General features: G+C 48.3%; 5 protein-coding genes across 12 annotated transcripts; 4 read left to right on the top strand and 1 right to left on the bottom strand.

Moving 5' to 3' along the window:
- The first annotated feature begins 21 nt into the window (after positions 1-21).
- LOC108159568 (F-box only protein 42) lies at positions 22-2920 on the top strand. Of its 4 annotated transcripts, none has more exons than XM_017293007.2 (4): positions 22-87; positions 440-708; positions 788-2181; positions 2243-2920. In XM_017293007.2, the coding sequence occupies exons 2-4, from the start codon at positions 507-509 to the stop codon at positions 2681-2683; spliced, it is 2037 nt and encodes a 678-aa protein (XP_017148496.1). In that variant the 5' UTR covers positions 22-87; positions 440-506; the 3' UTR covers positions 2684-2920. The 4 variants fall into 4 exon arrangements, with proteins under 4 accessions (XP_017148496.1, XP_017148495.1, XP_017148497.1 ...); XM_017293006.2 differs by lacking the exon at positions 22-87 and adding an exon at positions 98-241; XM_017293008.2 differs by lacking the exon at positions 22-87 and adding an exon at positions 210-294.
- Positions 2832-7958, bottom strand: LOC108159570. The gene is made up of 2 exons (XM_017293012.1): positions 7869-7958; positions 2832-4024 (listed from the first exon to the last, which is right to left on the bottom strand). Exon 2 carries the CDS (start codon positions 4013-4015, stop codon positions 2957-2959), a length of 1059 nt encoding a protein of 352 aa, XP_017148501.1. The 5' UTR covers positions 4016-4024; positions 7869-7958; the 3' UTR covers positions 2832-2956.
- Positions 5072-8130, top strand: LOC108159569. Of its 2 annotated transcripts, none has more exons than XM_017293009.2 (2): positions 5072-5462; positions 6763-8130. In XM_017293009.2, exon 2 carries the CDS (start codon positions 6763-6765, stop codon positions 8032-8034), a length of 1272 nt encoding a protein of 423 aa, XP_017148498.1. In that variant the 5' UTR covers positions 5072-5462; the 3' UTR covers positions 8035-8130. The 2 variants fall into 2 exon arrangements, with proteins under 2 accessions (XP_017148498.1, XP_017148499.1); XM_017293010.2 differs by lacking the exon at positions 5072-5462 and adding an exon at positions 5540-5695.
- Positions 8131-8805: 675 nt separating this feature from the next.
- LOC108159567 (mediator of RNA polymerase II transcription subunit 16) lies at positions 8806-11347 on the top strand. The gene has a single exon (XM_017293004.2). The coding sequence runs from the start codon at positions 8852-8854 to the stop codon at positions 11267-11269; it is 2418 nt and encodes an 805-aa protein (XP_017148493.1). The 5' UTR covers positions 8806-8851; the 3' UTR covers positions 11270-11347.
- A 1069-nt stretch (positions 11348-12416) lies between these two features.
- On the top strand, positions 12417-15676 carry LOC108160087 (endophilin-B1). 4 transcript variants are annotated; one of them, XM_017293863.2, is made up of 6 exons: positions 12417-12618; positions 12737-13234; positions 13358-13393; positions 13481-13671; positions 13860-14058; positions 14605-15676. In XM_017293863.2, the coding sequence occupies exons 1-6, from the start codon at positions 12541-12543 to the stop codon at positions 14731-14733; spliced, it is 1131 nt and encodes a 376-aa protein (XP_017149352.1). In that variant the 5' UTR covers positions 12417-12540; the 3' UTR covers positions 14734-15676. The 4 variants fall into 4 exon arrangements, with proteins under 4 accessions (XP_017149352.1, XP_017149353.1, XP_017149350.1 ...); XM_017293861.2 differs by lacking the exon at positions 13860-14058 and adding an exon at positions 14302-14548 and having other exon boundaries at positions 12420-12618; XM_017293864.2 differs by lacking the exon at positions 13358-13393 and having other exon boundaries at positions 12418-12618.
- Positions 15677-15823: the final 147 nt, after the last annotated feature.

Raw genomic sequence — 15823 nt, 5'->3', positions numbered from 1 at the left:
GGTATATTTTTTAAATGAGACGGTAGTTTCGGTATATTTCTGACGGTCGGTCACACTGATATCAACAATCCTAGAATGAAAATTCAGGTGCGTAAATCGTGAAAGTAATAAGATATTTACAGAATAAAATACCAACAAAATGGCGTGCCCGATCCTGCGACGAAAAAGCAAGTCGTTTTTTTGAATGGGCTACAGAAAAGGGTATGGACAATAGGCACAAAAAGCCAAGGAAAATTGCAAGGTTCGTACGAACCTCACCTGGCGTGTGAGGACAATCAGCTTTTTATCTTCAAGGTATATTGGGCAAAAAGGGTGGATTTTACCTTGCATGCGTTGCTTTTCTGGGCCGTTTTGCCTCTTGTCCATACCCTCTTTTTCCTTCCATTATGTAGCTAATGTGGACTCCACATACTCCCCCAATCCCCATTTGCTGTTTTAGTCGCGCAGCAGCTGAAGGTGAAGGACACAGTACGAAGAAGGACATCAAGGACAGGACAGGACCCACGATGGACACGTGCAATCACAAGGTCGACAGCGAGAATCACAACTGTGACATGAGCTCCCCTCCCTCGTCATCGCCACTGTGCTACGCCAGTCTGAATGTGCTGCCTGACGAGATTCTCGAGTTCATCTTCACCTACCTACCACCCTATGGGGATCTGGAGCACTGCAGCATCGTGTGCAAGCGCTGGCATGGCATTGTAAAGAGTGAGTATGCACGCAGTGTGGCTGCGATTGATAAAGAGCTTCTCTAGCCTCACCTATTCTTCCCCCTATTGGTCCCCAGATCTCGTGCGCCGCTCGAAGTTCAACCTCGAGAAAGGCCTGACCGACTTTCGACTGCGTTGGGAGGTTTTCTCGCCACAAACGGCCGCCGCCGCGAGTAGCTCACCCGTAGCCTTTATCGCTGGACGGTTTGCCCACTCGGCGGTGCGCCAGCGCAACTCCATGTATGTTTTCGGCGGCGGATCCACTTCAGACACCACCTTCAACGATCTTTGGCGCTTTGATCTGACTCACATGCGCTGGGCAAGGCCTGTAGCAACGGGCACCTATCCCTCGCCCAAGGGCAGCGCCTCCATGGTGGCCTGGAAGGATCAACTCGTGCTCTTTGGCGGCTGGCGTTATCCCTCGCTGCATCCGCCGTATCAGCCGTGGTGCCTGTTCGATGAGTTGCACTACTACGATCTCGGAAAGAATCGCTGGCTTTTGAGGAACACTATGCCCTGTCCGCCGCCCATGGCTGGCCACTCGGCCACTGTGCATGGCGACCGCATGGTTGTGTTCGGTGGCTATCAGATCACGAACGATGTAAACATCAACTCCAACGACACTTGGGTGCTGGACCTGCCCGAGCAGCGCTGGTGGCAGCCGCTGTTCGTGGGCAATACGCGGCCCAGTGCGAGGTATGGACAAATCCAGATCGAGTTGGACAAGAATCACCTCCTTGTCGTGGGCGGCTGTGGCGGAGCCAATCGGGTCTACACGGATGCCTGGCTGCTGGACATGACTAGAGATGTGTGGTCGTGGAAAACGCTGACCGTGCGCAACAAGCGATTCGGGGCCGTCCACATGTGGTGCAATCCTGGCTGCAAGATCAACAACTACCTCGTAGTGGTGGGACCGTCCCCCAACATGCCCCAAGACTTTCAAATGATGAAGCAGAGTCGAGTTCCTATGGTCGGTGGACGTGGCCCGCCGCCCCCCAATCCTCACCAAAACATGCCGCAGCGGGGCCAACGAATCCTAATGCCGGAGCGCCGGCTGGCTGGAGGCTTGGGAGGCTTGGGAGGCGGCTTGGGTCAAAATCGAGTAAATCGCATTGGAGCAGGAGGAGCGGGCGGGGCTCTGGCTCCGCAAGAACAGTATTTGGCCAATCGACGGGCCATTCTCAACCAAAATATGCAGCAGGCGCAGCAGTTCATGCACAACAACAATGTAAACAACAACAACAACAATAGTTATCAGCCACGATCCGGACGTTTGAGTGATTTGCATGCTCCCCCAGCTCCGGCTGCCGCCGCCGCAGCTCCTTCCCCACCCTCACCGCCAGTGCGACCCCCCTCCCTGGCCGCAGCCGATGGGGATGTGGATGCAGCCCAGCGTCTTCAGCGCAATCTGGCCCTGCGATGCCGGGACAATGAGCCTCGATTACCCAAACGATTTGATGAAATGTACGAGGTAAGTGCACAAATACGACACTATTTGGAACATCCGAAACTTAATGCACAATTCCGCACAGGATCCCTTCCGTATGGCCGCCTTCAACGTGCCGACACGGTCACGCAGCGCTTCGCGAGACCACAATGAACGCATCCGACGCATGGAGGAGAAGATGAACGCCATACGCAACTCGCGGCGAAGTGCACCCGCAGCCGCCCAGGTGGAGCCGCAGCCGTTGCGTGCCCCCTCACCCAAGCGACTGCGCTGCAATGTACAATCCCTCTTCGTTTGCGACATCTCAGGCATACTCAGCAGCAGCGAACCCGCCCTAGACTGGGTGGAATACAAGAACTTTGGTGTTCTCCGGGGAGCCCCCGACCGCCTCATCCTGTCTAGCCTCATTGCCGGCAATGGCGAGCTGATCCTGTTCGGTGGCGTCCACAAGGAGACCCTCACAGACATCACACACCACGTGTCCAATTCCATACACTTTCTGAGTTTTCCCCGTGATATTATTTAAGCTCGGACCGGGGCCCGGCCAGCCATACCACAGCAGACACGATAGCTATGTCTATGTCTATGTCCTCCCCTCCTGACCTAAACCTAAGTTATAGGTAACAGCCAATGCTGCTGCCACACCAAACTCCTTCAAAGAAGTTCGGGCGAAGTTCATTTAGACCATATATTGAGTGTAATGGATGAGTTGTATGATTAAACATGGTTACCTACTTAAATTAAAGTATCCTCAATATGTTACCTTAGCCCGACTTCAACTTGTCCTTCGTCCAAAGTCCTAGCTGCCCAGCAGCTCGCCAAGCAGCTTGATCAAGTCGTATGCTTGCTGGAAGCGCATATCACATGTCGCGTCGTCGCAACGCACACATTGTTCCAGCAGCATCTCCAGCCTTCCGTTGGCCAGATCCCGCAGCAGGAAGTCTTTCAGCAGGAGACAAGCCTGATAGACATTCGCGTCCAGATGCTGGCCACCGCAAAAGGACTTCACATCGAAAGTGAATCCATCGCCAGGCAAGGGCTCGTACTTCTGGGCGTCGCCCAAGGGGACCGCCGCATCCACTAGGACAACAGAGTCCAGGTCGATGAGGATCACACTCTGGCTGGCCTCGTCAAAGGCCAGATTGTCTGCCGTAAAATCGGTTAGAAAGATGCGAAAGTCCGCAAAGCCAAAGGTGAGCTTCAGAGACAGCTGGAGCAGTTGTCGGGCCATTTCCAGGCGCAGATTCTTGCCAGCAGTGGCGTAGTGTACCAGGGTGCGTCCGGCATAGGCTTGGAAATGGGTAAGGCCACAGGCAGCGTAGCTCCGAGGAACTGGAAAGCCACGCAAAAACAGTTCCTGCATCAGCAATGGTGTAATGCTGTGCATCATGTAGTACCAAATGGTGGCAGACTCATGACCGCGCTGCTCCAAGTAACTAACAAAACGGGGAGTCCTGAATCCGCTACGACAAAACTGGAATCCACCGGGACGCTCCTCCATCTCCTCAAGAAATGCTTCTCGCAAGATGCCTATATTGCGGTAAGAGTGGCCCCCAATGGCATCTCTTTTGGCCACCAACTGTGCTGCCTGATGACCCTCATTCAATTGCAGGAAATATATCTCCCGACGATCGATGAGCAGAGCGATTCCTTTTAGAAGCTTGCTCCAATCCGAGGGCTCTGCAATGGCCTCAAAAATTTCCTCGCATTGCCAGCGCTGTCCGGCAAAGCAGGCCGGACAAATTTGTAGATCCCGCTCGAGATGTGCCCTGAATATGTTCTTCTGTGGTTTTACCTGCAGGTCCTGCAGCAGAGCCAGAATGAGCACGATTCTGAGATGTCCGGGCGACAGGTGCATGCCAAGGGGCTGCAAAAGAAGTTTGAGAAAGAGGGGAAGAAGGAAGCTGCATGAGGAGGCTTGGCAAACAATAAAAGAAGCCACACGTGCGTGAGTAAGTGTGTGTGTGTGTACCGTGTCTGCTTGTGTGTGTATGTGTGTTCGATGAATGTGCGTCCGGGCCCAGCCTCCCTCCAGGGTCCACAACATTACCTGTTTCCTCAGCCCAATGCCAAACTTAAAGGCACAGCTAAGGTCTGAGCCAAAGCAGCTGCCCCAAGACGGCGCGGCAGTGAAGAACCAACCGTTGGGAGCCATCTAAACCCAGCACCGAAACTAGCATACTCTGTAGTGACCAGGTGTAAAAAATCTATTAAAATTCTCATAATTTAATCAAGGTTGCGCTCCCATAAACGACTGCGCCACTCACTTCTAAAAAAGGAAAGCATTTAAAATTAGCTACGATTATAAGCGATTAGATAAGCATTTGTATTTCATCAAAGATCAGATAAACCATGTACCCCACACCTCACACTCCCAAGGGAAGAGTATTCAAGATGGTTGGGTTTACAGAAATAGCTTTGCTTTGGTGTGGCTGTGGCTAGGCGGCGACTTCTCGACCAGCTTCTCTCTGGCTAAACTGAAGAAGAGGCAATTTTAAGGTTCAAGGTTGGAAGTCGCTGCCAGGCGCTTAATTTGTAATCTCAACGAAGGCGTAATCTCATCATCATCATGAAGATAGTGCCAGACGAGCATCGGGAGCGTCAACTCCTTGTAGTAATGTCTGTAAGCAAGCAGCGTCCCGGCCTATGGTCCAACAGGATCTATTCTGTTAGGGCAAAGAATCAGAAAAGTGGGAGTAAGCCTCCCAGAAAACAATGGGATCGCCAGAGCTCGAAAAAGTTCGAAAGAAACCCTTTTGGGTACTTCCAGTACGGCCCCAACTAGCGGCAGAGTGGCAAAGAACTGAGAAAATTGAGAGGTATAGAGAGAGGCATGATCGAGAGCGTGTGAGAGCGGCCGGCGATCGGACGCCAACGATCGCTTTGATACCACACCTCTACCTCTACCTGGCTGTCCATCGGATCAGTTGAAGGTGGCGCGTTGCGCTCAACGGTTCACAGTTTTCAGTTCCATTCTCGTTTGTCGTTCAGCCTCGTTCTCTGCGCCGAACAGCTGGTGGCGTCTGTTTTGGTTTGGCGATCAGATCAGCATATAAAGTCCGCGATATCGGTCAAGTTCAGCCGACTCCACACCTCGGCTGCCAGAGCAGAAAAACGACGAACAAATTGTCGCCCAATTAGTCTCGCCTAAAAGTTCGCGTGAAATTCACTTATATTTTCGTGAACTTTTCGATCAAATCGAATTTCTACACTATATAAAACACCACATATAGTACATACCTACTATATAGTTTCGCAAGTGATCGCTTTTGTTTGAAAAGAATTTGTCACAGTGCCAAAAAGAGGTGTGTTCTTCTTGGAAAAATATCCACTTAAATAATCAAATTTTATTTGAAAAATTACCAAAATACACATCATAAAGAATTTGATCTAAGGCCGTCCCAAAAATCTGTGAGCCCTTCACCTCTCGAAGGTGAATTTTATGCAACTTTGAATATTGCGATTCAGAGAAAGTAAACAATCTGCGCAGCAATATTAGAGATCACGAGATAATTGATTGACTCCGGGGGAAGGGAAGGTAAACAGTCGCTAGAGTTTGATTCAGGAATACCAACCAAATGCTCAAAATCGATGCGATGATCAGCTTCTCGGAGGAGCCGAGCCCGCATTTTACATATGGGTTCTATGCACGCGCTACAACCCTTGGACAGAGTCTATCACTTCAGTTGTATATGGCTTTAGCAGGGACTATACTTTCCATGCCATACGCTATACATATACCTTCATTCATTCCACTGAATTGCACTTCCGAAAGTACTTTGGAAAGGATGCACGCTATGTACCGATAATCCCCTTAAAAGTCACCCTAGCCTAGGCCGCAAACCGACAACTAAAATCTGTAGAAAAACACTTTAAACCGGTTATGTATTACCCCCATGCGCAAAAACACTCAAATATAAATAGGCAAACGAAAGCCCCTCCCCTCCCCTCCTCATGACAGAGCGAATTCGAGCCGGCATTAGATGTGAATAACTGGTCGACAGACCGACACTTCGTAGTAATATTGTGGCTTATTGATAAACGGAATACGTCTGGCAGAACATACATATGTACATACGTCTGTGCATACCCGTGTGTGTATATATTTGCTTGCTTATGGCCAGCACGTTCTTGGCAATGACTAAGGAAATCTAAGGCAGCTTTAGCCAATTGATTCAATTGATATTATTCCATGCAAATTGCGTCACGCTGTTACAATACGAGCACTTGTGCGGTGTACGGTTGGGGAATGCCCTTGACTTTACAGAGGCAAGGCACTCAAACGTGGGGGCTTTCTTATCAAATCAGATCTGTTTATGGCATACGCCCTATTAAAAAACTATCATATCAGAACAGTTCTCTCGGGAGACATTCGGTTGCCTGATCGGTTAACTGCCAGCAAACAAAATTCAACGTGTTAATATTTCTTTTTTTCGTCTGCTCTTGACGATTTTTCGCCGCTTCTCGCTTTCTATTCGCCCAACCCGAAATAGTTTCTATTATCTAAAGCATGATTGATGGCCCGGCCGGGCACGGGCAAATTGGCAACCGGTTCAGTTCCCTATCTCATTTCATCCATATTTATGGCCTTTCTCCCTCTTTCAGATGAGCAGCTCTGCTGTGGAACTGGCCGAGACCCATCACAAGGAGCAGGCTAGCGTGGGCAACCTGCTGGGGCGTCGCTATGCCGAGCTTTTGCACGGGGAGAAGTACACGGACTGCGTTTTCCACGTGTGCGAGGAGCAGCTTAAGTGCCACAAACTGATCCTGAGTGCCGCCAGTCCCGTGTTTGAGGCCATGTTTTTCGGACCAATGCATGAAAATGAGCCCGAAATCGAGATACACGACATTAGTGCGGCCATTTTCAAGGTCCTGGTCGACTACATTTACACGGGCAGCGTGGACTACAACAACCTGGAGCTGGTAGCCTGCATTGAGCTGTACTATGCGGCAGAGAAGTATCTGCTGGACCAGCTGATAGCCGACTCCCTGGTGGCCATCACCAGGAAGCTGCGCTTCTCCAACATTCTGCCGGCTCTGGAGCTGAGTGTGTGCATGGGACTGGATAGTCTGCTGGAGGTCTGCATGACCTTCTTCATGCGCTGCTGCGTGAGCAATGCCCAGTACATGACCCATCTGAAGGAGCACTATGTCCACGTGTCTAAGGAGTGCGTCAAAACGATCATAGCCGCCTGCAAAGAGCCGCACAAGCTACTCATTTGGTATGTCTACGAGTGGACCCAGCATGAGTGTGAGCAACTGGGCCTTGGTCCTAGCGATGCGGGCTTGGTTGTCCATGGCCTGGGGCCAGAGGCAAACTCGTGGCCCGTGAATGCTTCTGATGAAGTGCAATCTCCTGCTCCGGCTCCTATTGTCTCAGTAGAGCGCTGCTACTACAAGGCCTGCCGGCCGTTTACCGTAGATGCAGAGTCTCCCGTGTGGCGTCTTCGCCTGAAGAGCCCTCGCTTCATCTCCCTCATGGGAGTGGTCCTGAACAGCCGCCTGCCCCCCAACCTGACCTGCACCTTTGGCCACGTTCAGCTGCCTCTGGAATATCGCGAGTCCCTGCGGCTGGACCTTTGCGAGTTGCCGGCGGACGGCGAGGACGCGCCCACCAATCCCGTGTGGAGTCATGTCATTCAAAATCAGAGCACAAAATATAACTGCGACTTGCACCTAAGATGGCGCCGCGAGGAGGCGTGTGTACTCACCCCGGAGCTGTCCTACGAGCTGCAGATACGCTGGGACGGAAGCGCATACGGTGCAGAGTATCCTTGCAGCCTGCAGTCCTGTATCGCCGATGGCATTCGCTTCATCGACAGCGACAGCTTCATCGGCAGTTTGGTCAAGGGCCTGCGCTACGCCAACCTGGTGTAGGTTTTAGTTAGGCTTATTCTTAATCATTGTGTATTTATTGCCGTAAGTTAATGTACGCTGTGTCGGAGTTCAATAAACTTTCGAAAACACTCCAAACAGATTCAACGATAACAACAAAGCCGGTTTGCTCTGCGGCTTTTGTTTGGATGCTGCTGCTGCTGTCAAACTAAATCCGATAAGGAGCTGTACTGTGCCGATTTCTTCATTTGACTGTAATTATTGTTGCTTAAAGCTTAAATTAATTAAGTTCCAATTACTTCATGAAATAGATAATTAAAAAAAAAACGCTGAAAGCTATCGATGGGATGTAGTGATGTGATTATTCGATGTGTGATTTACCGATATTCCCTACGTTCTAGCACTAACCATACCATAAATACCAATGTTTTCCACTTGTTTAGTCATTTATACTAAGCTAAGTATTGATGAAAAATCTTACTTGCGGAGAATCGGATATATACGACCGCTTGGGCTTGTTTGAGTTTAACAAAGGATATAGGATATTCTTCCAATTACAGGAACCTATGGAACGACCAAATCACCCCACAAATAACGGAGAAAATAGGATACATAAGACTGCAGAAAGTATCCTTGGTCCTTGATAAGGAGTCTATCAGATCAAGGATGTTGCTCCAATCTCAGGAGCATAACAAAATTTATCGGTATGTCTGTTTTTCAGAATCGACTTGTCTTGTCTTGGCGTGGATAAGTCTAGTGGAATACAACCATCGGATTAGTTTCGATATTTACAGCGTCACTGACAGGGCGGCCTGTCCATCTCTATGCTTTTGCCGTATTGTTTTGTTTACGCTGAAAAATGACGATTCTCTACAAAGTGGAGAGCAAGGAGTTCGGCAAGGACAGCGTGTTTCCCCAAAAAGTGGTGCTATGCTCTGTCTCGGCCCGCAACATTATCGCGTTCAGCTCGCTCCAAAGTGCCATTGTTTCCCATGGCCCCGGGGACAGCAACAGTGCTGGGGTGGCTGTGGGGGCCAGCAACAGTCATGTGTATGTCTGCGACATTGTGACGCCGTGGGAGTACTACAAGGTTTGCTCCTCGAAGTCGCTGATCAATGTGCTCGAGTGGAGTGCCAACGGGGAGAAACTGCTGCTCGGCTATGTCGGCGGACGCGTCGAGATTTGGCTGCCCAAGAATCAGTCCATCAACATCTGGCTTCTGCAATACCATGCCAACGTCCCCAGCGAGGACATCATAGAGGCCAAGTTCTTCCACAACGGCAAAGGAGTCCTGTTCAATCCCCAGAAGAAGGAGCACACTTACTACGCAGAGAAGTTTGAGCGCCTGGAGCAGCGTCCCACGCTCAGCGGCTTCGGCGGGGTGGCCAGCGAAGGCTGCATTCTGCTGACATCATCTGGCCTCCTGGGGTCATTCAGCCTACCCTTGTTCCAAAAGTTCTCCAGTGCTGAGAGCGCCGGCAATGAGATTGTTGAGCTAACACCCGTTATGCATAGCATTGGCATCTCCAGAAGCTTCATAGAGCACTGCAGCATGGCCCCGAGTCCCTCGGGGGCTGTCAGTGTGGCTTTCAGTTGCGGCTGGCAGCAACAGCTCGTGCAGTGTTTCAAGATCTCCCTGATGATGGAAGGAGACCTGGGCCTAGAGCAGCACATGGCCATCAAGTCCGAGTCGCAGGCAAGTATATTCCTCAATCCGCTGGAGGGCAAGCTCATCAGTCACCTTAAGTGGACGCGGGTGGCCAATGACGACGTGATCTTCATAGCATACTCCTGTACGGAGGGAGGCAGTTTGCTGGAGCAGTGGACCCTCACGCGCAGGCATCAGAGTGTCCACGCCCTGCTCCAGGGAGGCGGTTCCAATAAGGGCAACGAATTCGTGCAGTCGGAGAGTTGGGAGCAGGTGGCAAAGCTCCATTTGAATGCTCCACTTGCCGATATTTGCCTCTCACGCCTCATGCCGTCCACGGCGGAATGCTCTCCGGTCTATGCGATACTCCAGGATAACAGTGTCCAGGTCCTGGAGCCTAATTCTCTGAAGCAACTGAACCACACGCAGTTCGATAAAGTGACCGACGGCAGTGGAGTGAAATTTGTGAGCGGGGACCTCACTCCCACCAGTCAAATGCTCCTGATCTTCGATGCTCACGCCCAGCTGTATGCCATGCAAGCGCCACTGCTGAAACAGAGTGGATCCGCACTGCTCCTGCTGGAGTACTGCATTGTCACGGGCTGCGATGCCAGTGATGTACTACTCCTGAACCTGGGGAACCTGGAGCCCCTGGTGGAGAAGCTGACGGATAACTTTTCGCGCCAGCCATCGTATGTGAAGAACTACTATTATGCCAACTTCCTGGCCCTCAAGAGCAATCTCTGTCGTGTGCAGCAGCAGGAGTTTGACAATCTAATCATCCTCCATGCCATATCCACCACTTTCAAGAGTCTTCTGCGCCCCTCCGACCTAGGTTACCAGGACAAGGGACCCGCCGATAATCTGACGACGAAGCTGAACGAGTCCATACCAGACGTGGACACAGTGATGCTAAACCTGGATGCCAAGGACTTCACAGTGGAACCAGTGATGCTGCAGAGCTTGCAGCAACTGATTCAATGGGTCACCGATCTGGCGCTCAACATGCTCAACATGCTACCTGAAGAGGTGATGAAATGCAAGCTGTCCGGGAAGCGTCCCAGCTATGACATCAGCCGGGATATTAACGCCATTAGCAGCCTAAGGGAGTTGCTCGTCATGATACGCATCTGGGGCCTGCTGAACACACAATGCCTGCCCGTCTACACCAAGACCATGGACAACATCGACGTGCTGGTCATCCTGTTCCGCCTGCTCACGCGCCTGGCCCAGAACCCCGCGGAGCCGGACGAGATGCTCTTGGACGAGTGCAGTCTTTTGTCGAAGCAGCTTCTCATTCCTCAGCTAAACAAGTTCAATCCCACCACGCTGCTCAGTGCCCAGGGATTTGCTGCAGTGAAGTCGGGTCATCTCATGTTCACCTCCCTTGTAGAGCCGTCGTGCCTGCAGGACATGGAAGTGGAGAATGTGGTCTTCGCCAAGTCGGTGAAAGATGGCGTCAGCAATCTTCAGCTCGGCGCCCATCCAACCACCATCAGAAGGTGCGCCCGCTGTGGTTTCGTCTTCGTCAACAATGCTAACAAAGTGGCCAAGACTTCGGCTCTGAAGGCCTGGTTCAACAAGTGGCTGCATTGCCATTGCGGCGGCTTCTGGAAGCAGATTAATTAGCCACGGCCGCCCCTTTACAGTATCAATCTTAAAATTTAAATATCCATAGCTTTTAATAAAAATCAAATTTAAATGAAACAATGCTTAACCCGTTAGAAGGTATATCAGAGTATAGGGTATAGAAACATACATATGTATGTATGTATGTATGTACTTACGCAGAATCTATATTCCAGCAACTTGAACCACGGAATAAGCAAACATATATCTCCAAAGCGCAACATAACTAATAAAATATTTGTCAACTCATGCAGCTAAATTTGGAAAACGGTAGGTATTTTAACGTTAATTAGGAAATAGAGTACAAAAATGTTCATATTCATAGCAAATTTGTAGTTACTATGTAAAATAGGGACATTTTTCTGACAGAGGGTCGTTAAAATTAGCCAGTCTTGTAGAAATTCGATTCTTTTATCGGCTAAAATTATGTGGACAGAATTATTCAACGGAATCTCTAAATTGTGCAATATGAACGACTATCCTCTTTTGTTCGACCTATTTAGCTGAAACATTTTTTTAGACAAGATCCAATAAAAGCAAGTATTTAGAATAAGCCTGTCAAGTAAAAAATTGATTCATTAATCGAATAAAATTATGTGGGCATGGCTAAATGTTCTATATAGCTAGTAATATTCGACGAAAGAAAGAATAACCACGAATTAGTCGTAATAACCGGTTGACAACAATGATTCTCGGCAACATCAATTCTCATACCCTAGGGAAACAGATATGATAAAGTTCAGAAAATGTTTGTTATCCCAGGATCCGTAGGTATCAGGATTGAGATAAATATATACAAGATACTAATAATGTACTTGAATATGTCTAAAGAATATCAATTTGAGAAAAGGTCTTTATAAATTACGTTTTATCTTCATATAAAATTAACGAAATAGGGTGTACAAAGGCCTATACACGCATCTTGTCTTTAAATACCAGTAACATTGCGACTGTTTTTTTGATTGGACTTGTTTGTTTAAACCTTGTTTTAGACAAAATACAATAAAAGCAATACAATAATAGCTAGTAATATTCCACGGAATATCAAAAACGAGGAATATGTAAAATAGAACTTGAATTTGTCAGTGTATTTACGGTATATTTTTAAAATGAGACGGTATATTTTGGTATATTTCTGAGGGTCGTACGGTATATTTTAACGATAAATCCGCTGTGGGAAGAGCTTGCAAAATAAATACAAACAAATCTAAGAAAGAAATAAAATTATTTAATAACCGTTAGTGGCTGGAAGGAAGAACAACAACTCTACAATGAACATAAATCTGCCCCATTTTAACATGAAGAACCTGGTCAAGGAAGCAGGCAGCACAATATCGCGTGTGGTGCAGGTAAAGAAATCAATGATGGGTGCGAGAAAAAACGGGTGGGGATGAATGGGCTTTTTGGGGGTTGGGTTGGGGGCTATACAAGCACTCAGCACTGACGCTCTTTGCCCTTTTCCCCTAGCTGACGGAGGAGAAGCTTGGCACCACCGAACGCACCGAATACGACTTGCACTTTCAAAATCTCGCCGAACGTGCCGATGTGACCAAGGCATGGACAGAAAAGCTCGTCAAGGACACAGAATCGGTGCTGATACCGAATCCACAGAACCGTGTCGAGGATTACATATTCGAAAAGATCGACAAGTCAAAACCCAAACGAGTAAGCAACCTGGAACACCTGGCCCTGGACATGATTGAGGCCGGCGGGGACTTCGGACAGGATTTGCCCTACGGTCAGGCCCTCATCAAGGTCGGACAGGCTGAGCAGAAACTGGGCCAGTGCGAGCACGATTTCATTGCCACCTCAGGCATTTGTTTTACGCAACCGTTGCGCAAATTCTTGGAGGGCGAGATGAAGACGATTAGCAAAGAGCGCGGCATTCTCGATTCGAAGCGCTTGGATCTGGACGCCTGCAAGAACCGGGTGAAGAAGGCGCGCAGCATGCTAGGCCAACAGTCGGTGAGTGGGCGGAAAAGGGGGCAGTGGGGGCGGTCATAATGGATTATTGACTTTCGATATTTTTCTACATAACTTTACGCTGCCTCTGTGTGGATTGTTGGTTTGATTTATTATGCTTCATAGAAAGATGGCATCTCGCCAGAGGCTGCCTTGGAACAGGTATCAGACCTTGGACCTTGCCCATACCTATTACTCATCACTTAACAGTATGCTGCAGCAGATCATTAATTTGTACTTTCTTCACAGGCGGAGCGCGACCTGCGCGTGGCCCAGGCGGAGTTCGACCGCCAGTCGGAAATAACCAAGTTGCTGCTGGACGGTATTAGCACATCGCAGGCCTCCCACCTGCGCCATCTGCACGCCTTCATACAGACCCAGGTGCGCTATTACAAGCAGTGCGGCGATGTCATGGAACAGCTGCAGCGGGAGCTGGCCAAGTGAGTATCAGATGGTAATGGTGATCAATGGAGATGATGATGCTGATAACAGACAAACAAAGACTCTCGACTAGACACCAACAGCAAGTCTCGTGCACTCTGTGTAGGATGGTCCCGGTCCCGTCCCTGAGCTAGCTCTATTGCGCCTCTGGTCATCTCACTTTCGGTTATTGTTTGTGGTCTTACAGAATGCAGCATCCCAAGCCGCGCCTGCGCATCAATAGCGAAGATGTTGATGGTGGGCCTCCCAGCTCTGTGTCGATGCATTCCTGTGATTCCGATTCCGTAGTGGGAGTAGCCCTAGATAGCGATAATGATATTGACAAGTCCCTAACGAACCTGCTGGAAGACTTTAACATTGAATTCGATACGACTGCCATATCAACAGTTTAATCCTAATACAAAATACTTCGGCTTGGTGGCTCCAGTTAACATTATATATAAAAAACTATACGTAATTTAAGCGACAGGTTTTTACTTCGTCGCTCTTGTTGTTATTGTTGTTGCTGCACATAATCAAATCCAATCCGGTTTCCGTTGAGCGCCTCCCCTCCCATCCATCTGAGCAGCATAATCAAATCACAAATCAAATCCATTAAAATCTGCATCTGCCTCTGCGTCTTCCATCAGCTTGGGAGGCCCGACACCATATATACCGCTCGATCTGAGCAACGCCAGTGCCAACAAGTCCAGCGCAACTGGCGGACCGTCGCCGTCTCGTGGTCCAGGCAACAATAACAGCAGCAGTCAGGCTCCATCCGCCCACAGGCCGACCAATCAGCCCATGCATGTCAACACGGATCAAATGCAACGGGCTCGTGTCCTCTGCTCCTATGACGCCAAGGATCACACTGAGCTCAATCTAAATGCGAACGAGGTGAGTAAAAATCGAGACATTGATAGGCCCGTGTGTCTAATCTTGTGCATCTCTAGGTCATATTTGTCACCGAGTGCTCGCCCGTGAACGAGGACTATATGTACGCCAAGCAGGGCCTCATGAAGGGACTCGTTCCGCGGGCCTTTGTCGAAATGCTCGATGAGGAGCACGACGTCACCCTCTAAGTAAACGCGCGCAATATAATGCAATAATCTCAACCAAATACTCGTATGTTGGACAGAAGATGGAAAGGAGAGAAGTCAAAATTAAAACTCCATGTTACGGCTCCGAAATACTCACACGTATATGGGAATGGATTTGAATTGGAATGGCAATTGGACAATTATAAAATGCGGCCAAAAGGCATTTGGCACTAGCAAGAGAGTACAATAATTTATCAGAATATAGTTATATACAAAGCATATACATACATACATGCATGCATGAACATAGTATTATATATAGAGCATTCCCTAGTTTAGGCCACGTTTACCCCCATCTCATCCTTGTCCTCCCACACATCCACGCCATTTGCACAGCACAGCCACACGCGTCAAGCAATAATCGAAAAATATAGCATGCGCGTATTCAGCTGCCTGAATCGATTACTATTTTAACAATTACTATAAACTGAATACTTGGATCGATTCTCAACTTTATTATTGTTACTGCGTATCACATATCTGTAGAGAGTGTTGTATGTCTAAGCTTCTCCCTCCACACTCGTGAAAGTATTATGTATTATGTGTTATGTTTGTCTCTACCGCAGTTAACAAACGAAATTCACTGTGCTTTAAACTATGGATATTCTATAATTATATATATGTACCTATGAGATTGTTAATCCTATTATCTACGTATTGCATTATCCGCAAGTGTTTCCCATTTAAGCTAATTAGTATTTAATACAAAATGATTAATTACTTACTCATTCCTGCTGCAATTTATTACATGTTTAAAAAAAAACGCAAACCCTTTGGTGCAATTTTCAAAAGTCAATTATTATGAATGTTGCCTCTCAAATCTAAGAGAATCTACCCAAAAAACAAAAAAAAAGAAACACCAATTAGCGCTTAATTAATGCAAATAAACTGCAAAATGCCAAGGCAGATCGTACAATACAACAAACACAAAGTGAACAACGATGATTTTTAGGTTTTCAACAAACAAATAACAAATACAAATTGTAATATGAAATGCGTCTAGAAGTGAATTTTAAACACACACCTAAAAATTATGAAATAAATGAAAATATACTATAATCAAAGCAGAAAT

This window comes from Drosophila miranda, chromosome 3, assembly GCF_003369915.1.
Source record: "Drosophila miranda strain MSH22 chromosome 3, D.miranda_PacBio2.1, whole genome shotgun sequence".
Taxonomy (NCBI): Eukaryota; Metazoa; Arthropoda; class Insecta; order Diptera; family Drosophilidae; genus Drosophila; species Drosophila miranda.
The sequence above is the reverse complement of the archived record's forward strand: the minus strand, read 5'-3'. Positions and strand labels throughout refer to the sequence as shown.

What these genes read in the sequence shown, in the direction of transcription:
- LOC108159567 (XM_017293004.2), top strand. Translation starts at nt 8,852, where the DNA reads ATGACGATTCTCTACAAAGTGGAGAGCAAGGAGTTCGGCAAGGACAGC.
- LOC108159568 (XM_033392303.1), top strand. Translation starts at nt 396, where the DNA reads ATGTGGACTCCACATACTCCCCCAATCCCCATTTGCTGTTTTAGTCGC. An exon ending in CTGGCATGGCATTGTAAAGA is followed by an intron (nt 709 to 787) that starts GTGAGTATGCAC and finishes ATTGGTCCCCAG; the next exon opens with ATCTCGTGCGCCGCTCGAAG. An exon ending in GATTTGATGAAATGTACGAG is followed by an intron (nt 2,182 to 2,242) that starts GTAAGTGCACAA and finishes AATTCCGCACAG; the next exon opens with GATCCCTTCCGTATGGCCGC.
- LOC108160087 (XM_017293861.2), top strand. Translation starts at nt 12,541, where the DNA reads ATGAACATAAATCTGCCCCATTTTAACATGAAGAACCTGGTCAAGGAA. An exon ending in CAATATCGCGTGTGGTGCAG is followed by an intron (nt 12,619 to 12,736) that starts GTAAAGAAATCA and finishes CTTTTCCCCTAG; the next exon opens with CTGACGGAGGAGAAGCTTGG. An exon ending in CTGCAGCGGGAGCTGGCCAA is followed by an intron (nt 13,672 to 14,301) that starts GTGAGTATCAGA and finishes GTCTTCCATCAG; the next exon opens with CTTGGGAGGCCCGACACCAT.
- LOC108159569 (XM_017293009.2), top strand. Translation starts at nt 6,763, where the DNA reads ATGAGCAGCTCTGCTGTGGAACTGGCCGAGACCCATCACAAGGAGCAG.
- LOC108159570 (XM_017293012.1), bottom strand. Translation starts at nt 4,015, where the DNA reads ATGCACCTGTCGCCCGGACATCTCAGAATCGTGCTCATTCTGGCTCTG.